Raw genomic sequence first — 21,161 nt, forward strand, 5'->3', positions numbered from 1 at the left:
TCATGAGGTCAGGAGTTCGAGACCAGCCTGGCCAACATGGTGAAACCCCGTCTCTACTAAAATGCAAAAATTAGCCAGGCGTGGTGGCGAGTGTCTGCAGTCCCAGCTACTTGGGAGGCTGAGGCAGGAGAATTGCTTGAGCCCGGGAGGCAGAGATTTCAGTGAGCCGAGATCACACCACTGCACTGCAGCCTGGGTGATAGTGAGACTCCGTCTCCAGAAAAAAAAAAATAGGGGCCATCCTAATGGGTGTGAGTTTCATTCTATTTATTTATTTATTTATTTATTTATTTATTTTATTTTATTGTTTTGAGACAGAGTCTCACTCTGTTGCCCAGGCTGAAGTGCAGTGGCACGATCTTGGCTCACTCCAGCCTCAACCTCCTGGGCTCAAGTGATCCTCCCACCTCAGTCTCCCGAATAGCTGGGACTACAGGTGTGCCACCACGCCTGGCTAATTTTGTATTTTTTGTAGAGATGGGGTTTCTCCATGTTGCCCAGGCTGGTCTCAAACTCCTGGGTTCAGGCGATCCACTTGCCTTGGTCTCCCAACACTCTTTTCTTGTAGACGAGAAAACTGAGGCTCATTAAAGTGAGCTGTGACAAATAGTATTTGAACACAAGTCTCTGACTCAAGCATCTGTATTACTCCATCTTCTAGTTGCAGTTATTTTATTATTTATAACTTAAGTTCAAATACTTTCATGTAGGCAGCTTGATATTTGTTTGTTACTAAATTTTAATCTACTGCCAAGGGGAAGTCAGTCCACTACCAAGGGCAAGAATGCCAAGTGCTTCAAGCAGTGCTATTTAAGCCTGTAGTTAGTGACAGGGCTCACTAATGAACATAAGGAACGCTGGAAGGAAGCTTCCCTAGTGGGATGAATAGTGTGTTCACATATGGTTGGCTAGAAAAATGAACAGTTCCCTCTACCCCTGCTTGACCGAGGTATAAGAATCTGGCAAACCCAGCAGTCTCAGAATTTGGGAATCATGCCTGAGGTCTGGAATCCAGCAGCCGTGGCTAATGGCAGATTTGGTGTGCTGATGTAACATGAAGGTTAGAAGATCCTGCTGTCAGGGTCTTGCGGTGTTTGCTTCATAGTGAACCTGCCATGCAAGGTGCCTGTCAGGATGTCTGAAATACTGGAGGGCAGGAACTTGTGTGCATTGTACGTGCTGTATGGCCAGCTTGCTGATAGCTTTGTGTAAGTGGTAGAATTCAGTCTGAGACTCACCTTCCTGGTAATGTATCGCTAGGGAGGGGATATAGTGCCTACTCACCTACAGTAGTCAGTTTCCCAGTATATCCTGCAAAGAGCCTGACAGCCTCAAATGGCTGAATTGGCTCTGGCCAGTTCAAAGCAGCATGATGCCATGGTGTGTGTGTGTGTGTGTGTGTGTGTGTGTGTGTGTGTGTGTGAACGGGGGCCCTCCCAGGCTGCGAAGACGGCTGGTGTGCAGGGGTAGGGCTCCTTGACCGATCCACGCCTCCTCGTTACACAGCCATGCTTCAACTTCGTAAGCCTCCTGGATAGTAATAAAGTGTGGAAGTAACCCGGTCTGCTGCTGTTGAACTGTGACCTCCTGGCTAATTCTGCCCTTGGTGCCTGAGCTTGCCACAGTGGGAGTGCTTCACTTCAGAAGGCACAACCAGCCATCCCTTATGTAATCTGCACCATCCTAGAAAATCCTCCAATATCCTTGTCCAGGAACACAGGTGGTTGCATGTAGACTTGCTTTTGTCCCGTGGTGAGTGTTTGTTCTGACTTATTACCTCCGTGGAATGCGAGTGTATTCCCAGTCAGGACACTTATTGTTCTGGGTCACTAGAACATGACTTGAAGTGTTAATGCATCGAGACATGAGGCTTAAAATAGGAAATTGCATTAAGCAGATCACTTCATGTGTTATTTTGACCTGGGAAGTGCGTTAGAGGAGAATGAGGATGAGCCTTTGTGATTCAGTGTGCAGCGCTGATATAATGGTATATGACACCCCAAACAAGGGTGGTTTTGGTGAGACGTCACACAGTGAACCTCCACAGTAATTTGGAGAAGATTTCACAGAGCTCTGTGATTCACTCTGGTCCATGGCAGGATGGCTCCCACTGTTTCTCAATTTAGAGCATGTAGAGATAGTTTGGGCTCATCTCTCATTGAGTAATCATTGAGTATGTAGAAGGCATTTAGCAAATTGGCAATGAGACTCTTCTCCTCTAAGAGCCTGGCCTTTATGAAAGGGAAAAATTGGAGAAACTTACAGTTGTTGAAAATACGTGAAAAGTAACCACTCTGAAAAAAGTCAAAAAGGAGGCAGCAATGACAAGAAGGATCCAGGATTTTCCTATTGAGTTAGAAAGTTATCCTGTGAAAGGAAATCTCTTTCCAGAGAAGAGGTTGACCAGTTGCTAAATAACAGGAATCATCATTTTCCAGCAGATACTGTGGTATGTTTTGAGAGACAGTTATTGACACTTTACAATTTCCACTGAAGAAAGGGTTAAGGACCTGGCTTCAATTTATAGAAAAGAAGATTTTTTTTTTTTTGAGACAGACTCTTGCTCTGTCACCCAGGCAAGAGTGCAATGACGCAATCTCAGCTCACTGCAACTTCCACCCCCTGGGTTCAAGTGATTCTCCTGCCTCAGCCTCCCAGGTATCTGGGATTACGGGTACATGCCACACGCCCGGATAATGTTTATATTTTTAGTGGAGATGGGGTTTCACCATGTTGATCAGGCTGGTCTCGAACTCCTGACCTCAGGTGATCCGTCTGCTTCGGCCTCCCAGAGTGATGGGATTACAGGTATGAGCCACCTTGCCTGGCCCTAGAAGAGAAGATTTAAATTAGGAAGAATTTCCAACTACGAAGACCATGAACTAATTTCCAAACTACGAAGACCATGAGCTGGGAAATTGAATTGCTAGGGTCTTGTCCCTTAAGAAAGAGTGTTATCTAGTCTAGCATGTATGCGTAAGCCTGCATGGAGGAGGAGGTTGTGTTAGGGAACCATCCCCTCCATCATCCCAGCAGCCCTGAGGTCTTATTTGTCAATAGCTTTTCAGGTAGGGCAAGAGAGAAGAGCCTGGTCAACATAGAAGCTTTTTTCAAAACACAGCTTCCCCTTGCATAAATGTTCCCAGGCAGAAACAGAGCTTGAAGAAGATCCCCTGTGATTTTGCTCTGTCTTCTTGATTGAAAACTGCTGCTGTATGCTCTCGTGCTTTGGCAATAGAGTCTAAGTCACTGAGCCCTGCAGTGTGTACAACGTTTTCAGACATCTGTGCTGGGAGTGTCCTCTGAGAGTTGCAGCACAGAGGCAGTGGAAACAGGAAGCCCCTTTTTTTCTCCCATGTTGGAGCGGCAGCTAATGGATGGAGCTGTGAAGTCCGCACGTGCTGGGTGCACTCCTCCCCCACGGCCATCCCCAGCTTCAGCTTGCATAAGAGCCTGCTTTGGGAGGGGCTTTGTTCCAGAACCTTCTGGCTGTGCCTGGTTCAGTACTGAGACCTTGTGTCTTAAACATGTCACAGAACACACACATATCAGTATAGTCTCTAAAAGTTGAATAGCATTTGGTTTGGCTATTTGCCTAGGTACATGACAAACTATGGGGCTGATGTGGCAAGAATGCTTGTCTTGTGCAATGTTGACCAATAGGCCAGCAGGACATTTCTCTCACCAACAAAGGCCTGGCTAGACTGGCCATTGAAGGTGGACATAGGAGGCTTTGACTCCCACGTGTCAAAGATTCACATGAAAGCATTGGGGAAGAGATTTATGAGTGGTGGAAGAGTTGTGTGGTCTCAGCCATTATGAGAAACATGTCTTATTTGTTTTAGGTCTAAAACATGTCTAAATTTGTTTTAGAATAAGAGCTGTGGCTCACGCCTGTAATCCCAGCACTTTGGGAGGCCCTCCTCATGCACGTCTCAGGGTTTTAGAAACGCCAGAAGTAGCTGTCTACACTCTTGAGTATGAGGTTGACGTGGGAAGAACCTTGTGTAACTGTTCATTTCAACCCCCATCAGTGGCCACATAACCAGGGGGATGACAGGTTAGCTTAATTTCTTGCCTGGGCTCACCAGCCTTACACGAGTGGTAGCCATAGCCTGGTGCCCAAAGCCTGGCGGCCATCCGAGGGCCGTGTTCCCAGAGTCAGCTGAATTCATCACCATGGCTGGGGTGCTGGATGAATCCCTGGTTAGTATAATCATAGCTGGGTGTCTGGAACGTTGCTGGGTGCTTCTCTGGCCTCCATCTATTTTCTGTAATCTGCAGAAGAACCCTCAAGATGAGTAGTAGTATACTTATTTACCAAAGGGGGAACTGAGGCTGAGTAGTTGGATAACTTGCCCAAGACCACACAAGTTAGTAGCTAAAGGAAGCAGGATTTGAACCTAGCTAGGTCCAACTCCAAAGCCTATGTTTGTTTACTCCATGTTACCCCATGATGGTGGCTGTGGTATTGTCATAGAAAAGGACATCACTCTCCTAGTTCATTTACAGTCTTATGAGTGAATGACTTCCCTTTTAGTCCATTAAGCCCTAGATAATATTCAAAAATTCACAATTAAGCTGTAAATTGTTCAACTTTCCTTTGTAACAGTAATGGAGAAAGTAATATTTTTGAATAACAGCATATTTATACAAGTTTAGAACTTAAATATAGGACTTGAAATTCTCAAGTTTAGGACTTGAGAATATATTTAATATTCAGAGACTCTCAGTATTCAGAGTCCAGAGATGTGTCTCTGTGTCCTTGTAACATGTATTTGGCAATCTAATGGGAGAGACTCATGTTCAGGGGTCCCAGGCTCAGCAATTAACTCCAGGAGAGGTGAGGGAAGCACACGTTTCCCTGGGAGAAGGGTGTGGGGATCACTCTCTCCAGTTATGCACAGACAAAAATTGTATTTAACACTACTTTTGGTATATAGAAAATTTGTTTTAGGCTGGGGCAGTGGATCACACCTGTAATCCCGGTACTTTGGGAGGCCAAGCCGGGTGGATCACGAGGTCAGGAGTTTGAGACCAGCCTGGCCAACATGTTGAAACCTCGTCTCTACTAAAAATACAAAAATTGGCCAGGCGTGGTGGCGCACACCTGTAATCACAGCTACTGGGGAGGCTGAGGCAGGAGAATCGCTTGAACCCTGGAGGCAGAGGTCGCAGTGAACCGAGATTGCACCATTGCACTCCAGCACTGGGCGACAGAGCAAGACTCCACCACGGGAAAAAAAAAAAAAAAAGAAAAATTTGTTTTAAAATTGATCTATTGTTAGGTGAAAATGCTATTTTATTATAGTCAGTAATGTTTGAAGAGGTTTTTAAAAAGCCTGCATTAAAAAAAAATTTGCTGCAGATATTGACGAATGTTCAGAACAACCCTCAGTGTGTGGGAGCCACGCAGTCTGCAATAATCACCCAGGAACCTTCCGCTGCGAGTGTGTGGAGGGCTACCAGTTTTCAGATGAAGGAACGTGTGTGGGTAAGTTCTCCAGGTAACTTCTCAAAACATTATTCACATGGTGTGCATTAGCTCTTGTGCAAAAGGTCTGGTTCCAGGTAAAAATGAGTCTGGTCAAGTTGGAAGGAGCTGGGAAGGGTAATTTACAAAGATGAATCAGACTTAGCCCCTGCCCTCCAACTATCTGGAGAGTCACAAGTACAGTGAGTAAGCAACATTATTGCCTACACTAGTAATACCATCACCTCTCCTGTTGCCAGCTTTTGCATTACATTTGCCTCTTATAAACTTATTTTAATCGTTTTTATTATGCTTTTAATAACTATAAAGCTATTAGACATGTTTCTTCCAGTAATCAGTAGCCTTGGGATTCATACTGAGGAACCACCTTATAGGTACTTTTGTTATCATTACCTATCTTAGATTGAATTCTACCTGAGTTACATCTAAAATTCCAATTGGGGTCATTCTCTTTATGGATTTTGATTTTACCAACCACGAGCAGCAGCATAATTTCTTAGCCTTATTGAAGTAAGTTGCAGCTCTTGATTAGGCTAATTATGCTCTTGCTGAATGATGATTTTGGTGGTGATAAGGAAGGGCGAGCCACAAACAGCCAGATTGTTTAAATTCTTCCTCTTTTTCCTCCTGCTGCACTTTGACCTGGTCGTTCAAGATTCTTGAACGACCAAGGCCAGCACGTTCCCAGGTCTGGAGGGTGACATATCAAACGGGCATCTGAACTCAACATGTCTTCCCAATTTAAAACAGATTCCTCTTGTACCATGTCAGCAAACCATCTTCTTGCCTTTCCCTCACTGTTCACCAAACCCTAGAATATTTTCTTTTGGCTCTGTCTCAAAGCTTGGGTAAGGCTGCCAAGGTCCTGGGGTGAGGTGGTGTCTTGAGGGTGGGAGGGAACAGGCAGTTCTCATGTTTTGAGTGTGACCCAAACATCTGTGAGCTCAGGGAGGCCAGTCCCCTCTGCACAGTTGAGATTTTCACTCTGCTAAAGTTACTGCTGCTGCTTTTTTTTTTTTTCCTCAGTAAAGAACATCAGTTTCTGCGTATTTGGCATGATTTCTTTCTCTGCTGCTTGAGGCTAAGGAGATTCAAAAGTTTAGTTTTAACGACCATACCATTTACATTACACTTCAGCTCAAGCTTGGGCAGTGGATACCTTATCCCTTGGGTGATGATGTGCACGGTAGCTGAGATCCATCCTGGGACACCTGTGTGGAGCATGGTGACCTAGGTTTCTGGATCCAGTCATTCCTGATGTCCACACTCACTGAAGGGGCAGGGCGGGGTGCAAGACGGGTGCTGGGCAAATGTCTGCTTCAGGCATTTACTTCTGAGGAAGGCACCCTTTCTGGGGCTCAGTTCCTCGTCTGTAAAATGAGGTGATTAGACCTGATCATTGGTTTCCTGTGACCCATGGAGCTCTTGGAGGTGCCTCCAGAGCTGTCAAGGAGGACACAGGCCAGCTGCGGGCAGGCTCTCATCCTCTCCCCTGATCTCTAGCCTCCTTTTTTGAGACAGAGTTTTGCTCTTGTCACCCAGGCTGGAGTGCAATGGCGCGATCTTGGCTCACTGCAACCTCTGCCTCCAGGGTTCAAGCAATTCTCCTGCCTCAGCCTCCCAAGTAGCTGGGATTACAGGCATCTGCCACCGTGCCTGGCTAATTTTTGTATTTTTGTAGAGATGGGGTTTCACCATGTTGGCCAGGCTGGTCTCGAACTCCTGACCTCAGGTGATCTGCCTGCCTCAGCCTCCCAAAGTGCTGGGATTACAGGTGTGAGCCACCATGCCCGGCCTATATATTTGAGGGAGAACATCTTCACCACTTTTAATTGGCTCCTTTGAGACTCACTGTGCAGAGAGAAGGCTCACTGTAGAACCAAGTCTGCCTACATGCATTCAAAGAAATAACTCTGGCTTGTCACTGAGTAATTGAGTGGTCATTCTATCTCTCTTAGGATTCCTTGTTAAAACAGTGTTGTAGATTGGAAGCCAGCACTGGGAAGGTTACCCTGCAGGTCAGAAAGGGGCAAGGTGAAGAAATAAACAGGGCAAAGTGTGCTCTGCCAACTGTGAGGGGCTGGGGGCTCAGGCAGGGTTGTGGGCTGGCCAGGAGGAGTTCTCTTTTCCTGAGGATTGGTATCCATTATGGGGGAAGGGATGTTTGTGAACTTCCATCTTTGGCATTTTCTGTAAGCTCATGACTCTCTTTGCCCCTGGGTACCAACTTTTGCAGTTAATTGAAATGTGCAAAACATGTTTTTCTGAAGGAAAGATGGGCCTCAGCTTGCCTGTAAGTCACCTTGATGTGAAGACGTAGACACCCCTCTGAATGGACATAGCCCTGTGACACTGGGCTGGCATATGGAGTGTGGTGAACTTGCGGTCCTACTTCACCTGCCCTGGGCATCTTGGTGCAGGGCACGATGGCATGCATCAGCTCTTCTCTCGAGGCAAGAACAGGGCCAGGCTTAGGCAAAAAGCTGCAGCAGTTAACTTCCAGTATGCCAAGCACAGAGAGGCCCGTAGATGGGACTGTGGTTCTCTTAAGAGTCCTGATGATAGAACTCATGGAAGGAGGGCTGAGGAGTAGGTGAGTGTCACAGAGGCTAGGTGATAGTACCCCATCTTGTGCTGCTGCCTCAAAGTGGAAGGCAAGGGTTGAGGTCTACAGGGTGATTTTCAATGACTGGTTCAGTTACTCTGGGGTTCCTAAGGCACCATTGCATTTTGCTTCTGATTTTCTAAAAGCATTCAGAGCCAGGACAAAGCCCCATCCTCCCAATGTCAGAACACAAATCTTTCCCTCCCAGCAGGTCTTGGGTAGCTGGATTATCCCAGATGAAGAAGGACTCATGTTTCTCCTCCATGAGTCTTCCTAAGATTGATTTCAGTTTGTCCTGCCTTAAGTGCAGACAGACAGAGAAAGAGAGAGAGAGAGAGAGAGAGAGGGTTGGGGGTGGGGGGAAGAACATAAGCCTCTGAGAATTACACAATTTGTCTAAGGCCGTGTGGTTGACCCATGGTTCCTGATATATACCAAGGCTGCCTACTCCAAAGGCTCACAGTCTTCTAACCATAACCATACCCATCTCCTTGGCTTGGAAACATTTATTTGTCCTTCCTTGGTAGCAAGTGGGTGACTGACTTGGGCATTTGTAGTGAATGTTCCACCTGTCCAGGGTGGGCCAAGGCTGAAGACACCACGTGGAAGTCTCAGCTCCTTCCTTCCACGCGGTCTCTACAGAGTTGCCATCAGAAGTGTGGCATCGGCAGATGTCCCACCCCCATATCCAGATGAAGGGAAAGTTGGGTCCTGAGGATCCGTGATGGGGATCTGGTTTGGAGAGTGGCCTGAGACAGACCCCCAGAGTGAAACTGAGGTCAAGCCAGGCGGAATGACCAACCACAGTGTTAGTCAGTCAAGACCGATCAGAGGCAGAACCCAGGTGGGAGGAAACGGTGACGGCAGTGGTACCAGCCCAGTGAGGAGTGGGGTGGGGATGAAGCTGTGGACGTGCCTAGAGGTCTAGGGTCCAGGCATGGACCCTCTTTATAGAGCTGGGAGGGGCACGTGGCCTGCTCAGCCGACTTTCTTCCTAAGACTGTGCATCAACCTTTTGTTGTGAAGCTGTTGTGGACCAACGCCCCATCAACTACTGTGCAACTGGCCTGCATAACTGCGACATACCCCAGCGGGCCCGGTGTATCTACACAGGAGGGTCCTCCTATACCTGTTCCTGTTTGCCAGGCTTTTCTGGGGATGGCCAAGCCTGCCAAGGTATGTGGTTGCTCTGATTTTCCCCTGTGTGTAACCTGAGGAAGTTTCCTAGGTGGTACCTGGCATGTGCCAATCACCACCTCACTCCCAAATAAAAGAAAGAATTCTTCTGTCATCTCCATTGAGTTAATGAGTTGCTTTTCATATTTCTCTAGTAGTTTGAACTATGCATTTTCTTTCGGTGGCTGTTCTCATTGGTGACTGTTTTGTTCTAGGTGACTAGTTCATTCAGGTGACAATTAGACACCTGCTCTCTGCTAGGAACTGGGGATATTTTCTGTCTTTCACGAAGAAACAAACTGTCCTTTTACATGGAGGACATGCATGGAGCTTAAAGTCCATCTCTTTATTTAATAAGATGTATTAATATATAGTCATTCAACTGGCTTGTTCTAACCTTCTTCTTCAAAAAAGCAAAGTTCTCTGATTGAATAAATGACTGCAGGTCAAAGAGTAAATGACTTAATATAATTCCCTCAGACTTGAGCTTCTTGGCTGCCAGGGTGCTCTTACAGGTAATTTTAGGTAAGATAACCCACGAATAGAGTACCCTGAGTCTGTTGGTTTGCACAATCGCTTGATATTATACCATAGAGTATTTCTAAAAAGTCCCAACTAAGATAGAATTTCTGAGATACTTTCTCTATTACTGAACATGTGGATGTTTTCTCCCATTCTGTCAAGTAGTTAATAATCTGTTGGTCAACACTCAGACAGTTTTGAAGCTCTCATTTATGACAGGAGGGATCATTTTATAATGCAAATAGATCCTGTCTTTTCCCCTGTTGTAAGGTTGATACAAACATTCTTTTCTTTCTTTCTTTTTCTTTTTTTTTTTTTGAGATGGAGTTTTGCTCTTGTTGCCCAAACTGGAGTGCGGTGGTGCAATCTCAGCTCACTGCAACCTCCGCCTCCCGGGTTCAAGCGATTCTCCTGCCTCAGCCTCCAGAGTAGCTGGGATTACAGGTGCGCATCACCATGCCTGGCTAATTTTTTGTATTTTTAGTAGAAACAGGGTTTCACCATGTTGGTCAGGCTGGTCTCAAACTCCTGACCTCAGGTGATCTGCCCGCCTTGGCCTCCCAAAGTGCTGGGATTACGGGTGTGAGCCACGGCGCCTGGCCAAAAACATTTTTCATGAAAACATTGTTGCCAAAGTGAAACACATTTGTAAGTGCAACAGATAGAAATTGGGGAGTTAGTGATTTGATAGTTAATGTTTAGTGAGTTTTGAAATACTCTTCCCAGATCAGAAGCAGGTTCCCATAGATTTGAGTAAGTGGCTTAAATTATTGGGTAAACTCCGAATTCCAGAAGAAATCTCATTGTCCCTGGGCCTGGTGGCTGTTTTACAGATGTGGATGAATGCCAGCCGAGCCGATGTCACCCTGACGCCTTCTGCTACAACACTCCAGGCTCTTTCACGTGCCAGTGCAAACCCGGTTATCAGGGAGACGGCTTCCGCTGTGTGCCCGGAGGTAAGGTGGTGGGACATCTGGAGTTGGTAGCCCATTGCCCTATCCATAAATCCAGTGCACATGGCCCTGGGAGAGAAGGTGAGGTGGGAAAGTAGGAGGCTCCATGGAGAGTTCTAAGAGTTGTTGAGGTGGGAGATCAGAGCATGGACTGCAACGTAGAACATTCTTTGAAATGGTAGAACATCAGATGGGAACAGTGCCTGTAATCCCAGTACTTTAGGAGGCCAAGGTGGGTGAATCACTTGAGGTCAGGAGTTCGAGATCAGCCTGGCCAACATGGCAAAACCCCCTCTCAACTAAAATTACAAAAATTAGTCAGTCGTGGAGGCATGTGCCTGTAATCCCAGCTACTCCGGAGGCTGAGGCATGAGAATCGCTTGGACCTGGGAGGCAGAGGTTGCAGTGAGCTGCAATTGAGCCACTGTAGTCCATCCTGGGTGACAGAGTGAGACTGCCTCAAAAAAAAAAGAAAAAAAAAAAGAATTTATTTGACACCTTAGACTGGAGTTAACCAATTGTGTTATTTATTTTTAATTACTGCTGCTGTTGTTGGTCAGATATATTCATGCCACTATAAATGTTTTCAATTAGAGATAAGTAAACATGTTCATCTTATCGCTTTTAAGCAGTTAAAACTGTTTAAATAACCATCCCCTTCACTAGTCTGTGAGCACATTGAGGGTGGTGCAGGTACACTTTATTTTTTTGTATGTTTCCAGCACCCAGTGGAGTATTTGGTATATGGTGGGGCTCACAGCTGTTTATAGCTGTTGAAGAAATAAATGATGCACCAGCTCCATTCCTCCAAAAGCATTTGGAAATCTTTGTTTATCTTCACTCTCAGTAAGACTAGTTTTTAGAGTAGCTATCTATCAAAAAAGAGAAAATATCAGATTAAGATTTAAATTTTGATGTATAGTAGCACAAATTGTTAGTCTAAATTATTTTCTTCTGCTTAAAATGGGGGTTAGCAAACTACGGCTCATGGGCCAAATCTGGCTGGCTGTTTTTGTAAATAAAGTTTTATTGGAACACAGCCATGCTTATGTATAGTCTATGGCTGCTTTCATGTTACAAAGGCTGAGTTCAGTAGTTGTGACAGAGACTGTAAGCTCTGCAAAGCCTAAAAAGCATAAATAGGCTGGGTGCCATGGCTGTCACCTGTAATCCTAGCATTTTGGGAGGTCGAGGTGGACAGATTACTTGAGTCCAGGAGTTTGAGAAACCAGCCTGGGCAACACAGCGAGACCCTGTTTCTACAAAAAATACAAAAATTAGCTGGGTGTGGTGCAACACACCTGTAGTCCTAGCTCCTCGGGGGGCTGAGGTGGGAAGATTGAGCCAGGGAGATTGAGTTTGCAGTGAGCCAAGATCACACTACACCCCGGCCTGGGTGACAGAGTGAGATCCTGTCTCAAAAAAAAAAAAAAAAAAAAAATGTATAAACAGCCTACTATGTGGGCTCTTGACAGAAAAAGTTTGCTGACTCCTGGCTTCAATAAACCCAGGCAAGGCAACCTTTTGTTCCTGAAATTATGGGAACAAATACCACCACTCATAGATTTTAATGGGTGGGTTAGAGAAGAGTTTATGATCATTTGAGTCAAGACATTCCAGCCACTATTAAAAATGACTAATATTCTTAATCCCAGCACTTTGGGAGGCCGAGATGGGCGGATCATGAGGTCAGGAGATCGAGACCAACCTGGCTAACACGGTGAAACCCCGTCTCTACTAAAATACAAAAAAAATTAGCCGGGCGCGGTGGCGGGCGCCTGTAGTCCCAGCTACTCAGGAGGCTGAGGCAGGAGAATGGCGTGAACCCGGGAGGCGGAGCTTGCAGTGAGCTGAGATCACGCCACTGCACCCCAGCCTGGGTGACAGAGCGAGACTCCGTCTCAAAAAAAAAAAAAAAGACTAATATTCATTATTTCCTTAGACTTGCTTCACATCTCCAGTTTAAAGAGAAGCAGATGTTTCCAATTTTGTTTTTTTGTTTTTTTAACCTGACTTTTTGTCCCCTCTTGAAAACTCTGTTGACTAAACAGAAACAGATCCAGACGTGTAGGCTGGGATCTAAAGATGGGACAAAGATAAAATCAATAAGGGCTGCTTGCCAGGATCGTTTATATACTGGATCCTGTTCCCTTAAGAAGTTTAACATTTGGTTATATACTGGAGAGAGTGTGCATTAGAAACGTGTAAGAGTGTTCATTGAGTATTGTTTGTAATAGAAAAAGATCTAAATGACTGCAAACAAGAGGAACAAACAGATGACTTTTGGTATAATCCATACAATGAAATAACATATAGCAGTTAAAATGAATGAACTAGAGTTCAGGGGTAAGTCTCAAAAACATAATGTTGAGCAAAAGAATTTATAAAAGGATATGTATAGCATGGCCCCATGTGTATAAAACATAAGCCTATGTGAAAATATGCCTACATGTGTTATGTTATGTACATACATAAGAAAGCTACAACATGCACAGTGAATGAGAAATGAAAAGTTCGGGATAGAGGTTATCTCTATAATGGGAGAGAGAGAATTGGGATTGGGGAGGGATACATGGTGTGTCTTAGTCTGTTTGGGGCTGCTCTGGCAAAATACCATAGACTGGGGGCTTATAAACAACAGAAACTTGTTTCTCATAGTTCTGAAGGCCGGAAAGTCCGAGATCGATGTGCTGACAAGTTGTGTGTCTGGCGAAGGCCCACTTCCTAGTTCACAGACAGCCAGACATCTTTCTGCGATGTCCTTATATGGTAGAAAGGGCAAGGGGTCTCTTTGGGGATGCTATTATAAGGGCACCACTAAGGTCATTCATGAGGGCCCCCCCTGTCATGACCTAGTCACCTCCTGGTGGCCTCACCCCCACTGCCATCACCTTGGGAGTTAGGATTTCAGTATATGAATGTGGGAGGGAACGTAAACATTCAGCACAAGAGCTGCATTTGTGTTTCTAAAGTTTTATTTTTCAGTCAGAATATGAATACAGATATTTTCATCATATTATTCTAAATTGCATATGACTAAAATACTTTATGAAGGCCGGACACAGTGGCTCATGCCTGTAATCCCAGCACTTTGGGAGACCAAGGAGGGTGGATCACCTGAGGTCACGAATTCAAGACCACCCTGGCCAACATGGTGAAACCCCGTCTCTATTAAAAATACAAAAATTAGGCCAGGTGTGGTAGCTCACACCTGTAATCCCAGCATTTTGGGAGGCCAAGGCGGGCAGATCACCTGAGGCTGGGAGTTCAAGACCAGCCTGACCAACATGGAGAAACCCCGTCTCTACTGAAAATACAAAATTAGTCGGGCGTGGTGGTGCATGCCTGTAATCCCAGCTACTCGGGAGCCTGAGGCAGGAGAATCACTTGAACCCGGGTGGCAGAGGTTGCGGTGAGTCGAGATCACACCATTGCACTCCAGCCTGGGCAACAAGAGTGAAACTCCTTCTCAAAAAAAAAAAAAATTAGCTGGGTGTAGTGGCGTGTACCTGTAATCCTAGCTACTCAGGAGGTTGAGGCAGGAGAATAACTTGACCATAGGAGGCGGAGGTCGCAGTAAGCCAAGATTGCACCACTGCACTCCAGCATGGGTGACAGAGAAAGACTCCATCTCTAAATAATAAATAAATAAATAAATAAATAAATAAATACTTTATGAAACATTACAGGGAGAAAAATAATGCATAGTGTCATCTGGTCTCCTGGTGCCTATCATAGTGAAGGACAGGGATCATACAGCACTTATTTGGTACTTACTGTATACAGAAGGGGCTAGTTTCCAAAAGAAAACTAAACTGGCTTTGAAGGTGAGCCAGTTAAGATCATGGCTACTGTAACGTCAACTGATAACAGACAAACTACAAGAAATGGTGATTTGTTCCTCTTTGTCTTCTGCACGCTGCTCCACATCCTGTGTATGGATTGTAAAGTTAGTTTAGTGGCTTGCTGTTCTCACTTTCTTTTAAATGGAATGTTGAAATAGCAAACAATAATCTAGAAAATATCAGATTGAGAATACATGTAGTAGCAATAAGTATTGCTCCATGAAGCAATGCTTGTATGTATATTTGTGTATGTGCATGGGCAGTGCATGCCAGCATGTGTGCATGTGTGTGTGTGTGCACATGTGTATGCATGTCTAAATGTGCATGGGCTGGTGTACTGGGATGCTGAGGAAAATGTATTTCTTTCTGTGGGTCATGGTTAGAAAGTTAGAAAGTCACCATATTAGTTCTCTATTGTTGCATAACAAATCATCCCCAAAGCTAGCCACTTAAAACAATGAACATTTATTTTCTCACAGTTTCTTTGGGTCAGGAGTTCAGGAGCAGCTTTCCTGGGTGGTCTCTGGACCCAGGGACTCTCAAGAGATTGTTGCTGAGACATCAGTCGGGGCTCTGGTCTTCTGTGACGGCAAAGAAGGAACCCCGCTGAACGACCCGCGTGGTTGTCGGCAGGCCTCAGTTCCTCGCAATGTGGGTCTTTCTACAGGGATGGCTAAGTGTCTTCAAGACCTAGCAGCTGGCTCCCTCCAGAGCAAGTCAAAGGAGAGAGAGAGAGAGAAAAAGAGAGACTGACCAAAGTGGAAGCCACAGTCTTTTATAAATAAATCTTGGAAATGACAAGTATTGCTTCTGTTGATACCATCAGTCTCGGGCCATCCCTCTTGCAGTGTGACAGGGGTCTGTCCAAGTATGGAAGACCAGGCAGTGGGGAGAATGAGGGCCATCTTGGAGGTCGGCCACCGTAGCCACTGACCCTGACCTTGCCTGGACAACATCTGAGGGAATGTACCTGGCTAGGTTTTTGTAACATAGGGGAGTTTATTAGAGGATCAAAGAGAGGCATACAATGTCTTGGGCTAGAAATGTAAAACCTGGTCGCAAATACCAAGCCTGGAGATGTTGGGTCACTTTGCTATACCCTTAGCACTGGTTTTGTTTACCAGCATTCTGCATCTAGATCTGGCACCACACATCTGAGACAGGAAGAAAATGAGATTTTAGGAAGCAGGGCTACAAGGAAAGATGAAAACATGTAGGATGATACAGCTCAAAGGACAGAAAGCTGAGGAACAACGTAATGTGGCTTCTGTTGTTTATATTATAGTTTACACTATGTTTCAAGCAAAGCCAGTGTGAAAAAACTAGAATTTCCTAATTAGACCTGGAAGGGACACTAGAAAATGTGTCATTTATCCTATTTGTTTTCCAAATAAGGAACATGAGGCCTGAATAATTTCTTAGTTTACAAAAAAAGGTTTCTTGAATCTTCTTTTTTTTTTAAGAGACAGGACCTTGCTCTGTCACCCAGGTGCAGTGCAGTCATACAGTCATAGCTGACTGCAGCCTTGACCTCCTGGGCTCAAGTGATCCTCCCGCCTCAGCCTCCTGAGTCTCTGGAACTACAGGTGTGCACCACCATGCCCAGCTAACTTCTTTTTATTTTTTCTAGACACGGGGTCTCACTATACCCAGGCTGATCTTGAACTCCTGGCCTCAAGTGATCCTCCCACTTTGGCCTCCCAAAGTGATGGGATTATAGGCGTGAGCCACTGTGCCCAGCCAAATTCTTTATATACATATACATATCTTTGTGTTAGTCTGTTCTTGAGTTGCTATAAAGAAATACCTGAGGCTGGGTAATTTATAAAGAAAAGAGGTTTAATTGGCTCATAGTTCTGCAGGTTGTACAGGAAGCAGAGCCTGCACCGGCTTTCTGGGAGGCCTCAGGAAGCTTACAATCATGGCAGAAGGTGAAGGGGGAGCAGGCGTCTCACGTGGTAGGAGCAGGAGCAAGTGAAGGGGGATGTACTACACACTTTTCAACAGCCAGATCTTATGGGAACTTACTCACTGTGCTGAGGACGGCACCAATGGAATGGTGCTAAACCATTCATGAAAAAACCACCCCCATGATCCATTCATATTTCACCAGGCCCCACAATACAATCATATTCCACCAGGCCTCACCTCCAACATCAGGGATTACAATTGAACATGAGATGTAGAGGGGACAAAAATCCAAACCTTATCCATTTTAAATGAAAACAATTCCTAAGGCCTCCACTGTTGGCTTACATTACTTTTATTATAGATAAATCTAGGTATCAACTTGTTTCCTAACTATAAGGTCAAAAGAGATTTGCACATTAAATAAAACAGTTATAAATCATAAATTTCCAAATCAACATTAGTTTAATGTGCTGATTATTGTTTGAGATGAAATTGCCATTCCTGCTGTTGGCTCCCTGACCCTGGATGGGCATTCTTTCTGTCTCTACTGGGTAATTCCAGTCAGCCTATGAAGAAGTTGTGATCGTTCTCACCTAAAAGACAAATAAAAATGGCCAGATGTGGTGGCTCATGCGTGTAATCCTATGGTTTGAGGCCAGGAGTTTAAGAACACCCTGGACAACATAGCAAGAACCCATCTGTATCAAAAAATTTAAAAATTAGCTGGGCACAGTATTAGCTAATTGTTACAAAAAATTAAAAATTAGCTAGGCATGGCATTTAAAAATTAGCACACACCTGTAGTTCCAGCTGTTCATGAGGCTGAGGCAAGAGCATCACTTGAGCCTGGGAGTTCAAGGCTGCAGTGAGCTGTGATCGTGCCCCTGCACTCTAGCCTGGGGTGACAGAGCTAGACCCTTTCTCTAAAAAAAATTTAAAAATAGTAAACAAAATGAAGCTTTCCCTCAACCCTGCATCCGTCTCTCACTGCCATCCCCTCTCCCTCCTCCCTTTGTAGTTTAACTCCTCATCAAGGTCGTCTGGAATTGCTACCTCCACTTCCTCCTCTCATCTTCCATTTTTGTCTTCCATTTTTGTCCTATCTTTATATTGTAAAATAAAACAGATGCAGAAAGTCCAAGAAAGCAATAGGTAGTTCAAGGAGTTACTCTAAGGTGAGTCTGATTGTCACTACCACTCAGATCTTGAAATAGAGCTTTACCAGCAGCCCCAGGAGTCCCACCTGCCCCGATCATAGCCTCCTCTCTCTTCAAAAGCAACCACTAACCTGACATTTGTAATAATCTCTTCCTTGCATTTCTGATAGTTTTATCACACTTGAGTGCATTCCTAGACATTGTAGGTTTAGTGCTGCTCATTTTTCTATCTGTAGTTTTCTTCGCCATCCCTTTCTTTTCCTTGCATTTGGTCTGTTGAAGAACCCATGCCTTTTGATCTGTAGTTTCCCACAGTCTGGATCTTGCTGATTGCACACTCATCGTACAGCACAACAAGCTCCTTTGTCCTCTAAATTGCCTGCGTATTGTCAGAGGCTTCACCAGACTTAGGTTCACTCCTTTCGGCAAGGTGGTGGTGTGATCTTTCATTAGGAGTGCATGTCTGCTTGTCTCACTTTTTGTGATGTTAGGAGCTATTGATGATTACTGCCTAGATCCATTAATTTCTAGGGAGTGACAAATGGTGATATTCAGATTTCATCATTACTTTCTCATTTATTAGTGAAATTCGTGCTCATTTCCTGGGTCCACTCATTTCTAATGGGGGGAGCAAAATGGTGATAGTCTAATTCTATTTATTGCAACAAAATAACAACTAAAACTGTATTTGTAATTTGGGAGCTGAGAGGTAACTTTATTCAGCATATGGGTGGAGAAGCAGAGGACAGTCAGTCTCCCAAGAGAAAAGTAAAGCAAGTGAGTGACAAGGAGAGAGGAGCTCTTAGTTCCTGACAGTTGTCTATTTCTGGTTCCAGTCCCTTTTTTGATTCACATGACATAACTATATTTTCATAATAAATTCTTCCTTTGGTTTTAGGTTAAGTCAAAGTGGTTCCTGTTACTTTAGTTAAAGAACTTTGACCAGTGAGGGCACTGTGCACACTTATGATGATATTATTACTATTAGAAAATGCAGGCTGGATAATTAGCTACTGTGCTCTGTACAGAAGTTAGTTGATGTTTATGGATTTTTGTTCATTTTAAAATTCAGGTAAGCTGTTTCTTTACCACTTTTCCTTTCTGATGTGTCTTCATTGAAGAATGCCTCCCTAAAATAATATGAATAGATACCTCCAACACCAAACAATAGTTTCAAAAGTGAAATTTTATCTAGTGGAAGGAATAATAGTAAAGTAATAATAGCTAATACTTATATAGCACATAATTTTGCCCAGTATTTTTTAAAATAACAAAATGTAAGGTAAATTAGAAGAAATCTTTTTAGTAAATGAGATTTTATGTCAAAGTGTATGGCATATGAATCATTTTGCAATCAGAAAAAACAGACAATTGGTTCAAATATCTTGAGAATTGTATCTTACAAAATTATGATCATGTGTTGTTTATGCTTTCCAAAAGCAGTTGTTTAGGTTTTTGTGTTTAGACTGCTAGTAAATATGCTTTCAGCAGAGCAAAACACTCTTGCATCTTCAAAAAAAAAAAAAAGCATTACAATTTGCTTTTGAGATTTCCCGGCTCTCTCCCCATCCCCCGCCTATGTCTGGGCCTTCTCTTCCCTGGTTTCTGCTTACATTTGCTTGTTTGTTTGTTTGTTTGTTTTGAGACGGAGTCTTGTCTCTGTCGGCCCAGGCTGGAGTGCAGTGGCCACAATCTCAGGCCTCACTGCAGCTCCGCCTCCAGCGTTTATGCCATTCTGCCTGCCCCCTCAGGCCTCCCGAGTAGCTGGGGCTACAGCGCGGGCCCCGCCCACCTCGCCCCAGCTAGCTTTTTTTGCTATTTTTTAGTAGAGACGGGGTTTCCACCGTATTAGCCAGGATCGCTCTCTGCCATCTCCTGAACCTCATGATCCGCCCGTCTCGCGGCCTCCCAAAGCTGCTGGGATTACAGGCTTGAGCCACCGTGCCCCGGCCTGTGTTTTTTGTTTTTTTGATGGATGGGGTCTGTCTCTGTCACCCAGGCTGGAAATGCAGGTGTGTGATCTCGGCTCACTGCAACGCCCCCCACCTTTCAAATAATTTCTCCTGCCTCAGCCTCCCGAGTAGCTGAGACTACAGGCGCATGCCACCATGCCCAGCTAATTTTGTTTTTTTTTTTTTGAGACGGTGTCTTGTTCTGTCCCCCAGGCTGGAGTGCAGTGGCGCGATCTCGGCTCACTGCAACCTCCGCCTCCTGGGTTCACGCCATTCTCCTGCCTCAGCCTCTTCAGTAGCTGGGACTACAGGCGCCCGCCACCACGCCTGGCTAATTTTTTGTATTTTTAGTAGAGACAGGGTTTCACCGTGGTCTCGATCTCCTGACCTTGTGATCCGCCCACCTCAGCCTCCAAAGTGCTGGGATTACAGGCGTGAACCACAATTTTGTATTTTTAGTAGACATGAGGTTTCACCGTGTTGGCCAGGCTGGTCTCAAACTCCCAGCCTCACTGATTTGCCCACCTCAGCCTCCCAAAGTGCTGGGATTACAGGCGTGAGCCACTGTGCCCGGCTCCATTCTTCTTATGTTTGATCCCACTCTCAGCACTGTCTTCCCAGCATGATGCCTCAGCCCGGTCAGTTTCCTAGGGCCTAGCTCTTCCAGCACCTTTAGTGTTTACCTTTTTTTTTTTTTTGAGACAGAGTCTTGCTCTGTCACCAAGGCTGGAACGCAATGGCATGATCTCGGCCCACTGCAAGCTCCACCTCCTAGGTTCACGCCATTCTCCTGGCCTCAGTCTCCCGTGTAGCTGGGACTACAGGTGCCCACCACCACGCCCAGCTAATTTTTTGTATTTTTAGTAGAGATGAGGTTTTACCGTGTTAGCCAGGATGGTCTAGATCTCCTGACCTCGTGATCCACCGGCCTTGGCCTCCCAAAGTGCTGGGATTGCAGGGGCGAACCACCACACCTGGCCTAGTCTTTAACTTAAAGTAAGAAAAACCCTCCCAGTTTTGCTGCTGTTTTTACATTGGCATGCAGTGCCTTCTAGAGTGCCTGTTAGCGCTGGGGCTTGCCTGTTCCCACACCGTGAGATGCTCTGCCGCTTTCCTCTGCTGTCTTCCACACAAAGATAACGGTTGGTGGTGTGTCCTTTCACCCTTCCTTATCACTGTGTTGCTTTGCAAATGTCACCCACGGGCTATGGATTTTGTTATCTAGTTAATCCATCTGGAACTGGACTCTAAAAAGTAGGCTCCTGCATTCTTCCACAGTCTCTCATTCCCTCTCTTACCACTGCAGTCGGCTTCCTTCCCCACCACAACACCCAAACTGCTCTCGTAAAAGTCAGCAACAACCCTCCCTTTGTTAGATCTGAGGCCTCATTTCTTTTTCTTTTTTTTTTTTTGAGACAGAATCTCACTCTGTCATTCAGGCTGGAGTGTAGTGGCGCGATCTCTGCTCACTGCAACATCTGCCTCCTGGATTCTTGTGCCTCAGTCTCCTGAGTAGCTGGGATTACAGGTGTGTACCACCACACTT

At 45.1% G+C, this 21,161-nt stretch overlaps 1 protein-coding gene across 1 annotated transcript in view; it reads left to right on the top strand.

Moving 5' to 3' along the window:
- NID1 (nidogen 1) overlaps positions 1–21,161 on the top strand; it is a 99,389-nt gene that overhangs the window by 49,723 nt on the left and 28,505 nt on the right. Inside the window, exons 9-11 of the mRNA XM_017862280.1 lie at positions 5,369–5,494; positions 9,126–9,275; positions 10,631–10,753. Coding sequence (XP_017717769.1) covers positions 5,369–5,494; positions 9,126–9,275; positions 10,631–10,753 — 399 coding nt within the window. The remainder of the gene's footprint in view (positions 1–5,368; positions 5,495–9,125; positions 9,276–10,630; positions 10,754–21,161) is intronic.

This window comes from Rhinopithecus bieti, unplaced genomic scaffold (genome assembly GCF_001698545.2).
Source record: "Rhinopithecus bieti isolate Rb0 unplaced genomic scaffold, ASM169854v2 scaffold_57691, whole genome shotgun sequence".
Lineage (NCBI taxonomy): Eukaryota > Metazoa > Chordata > Mammalia > Primates > Cercopithecidae > Rhinopithecus > Rhinopithecus bieti.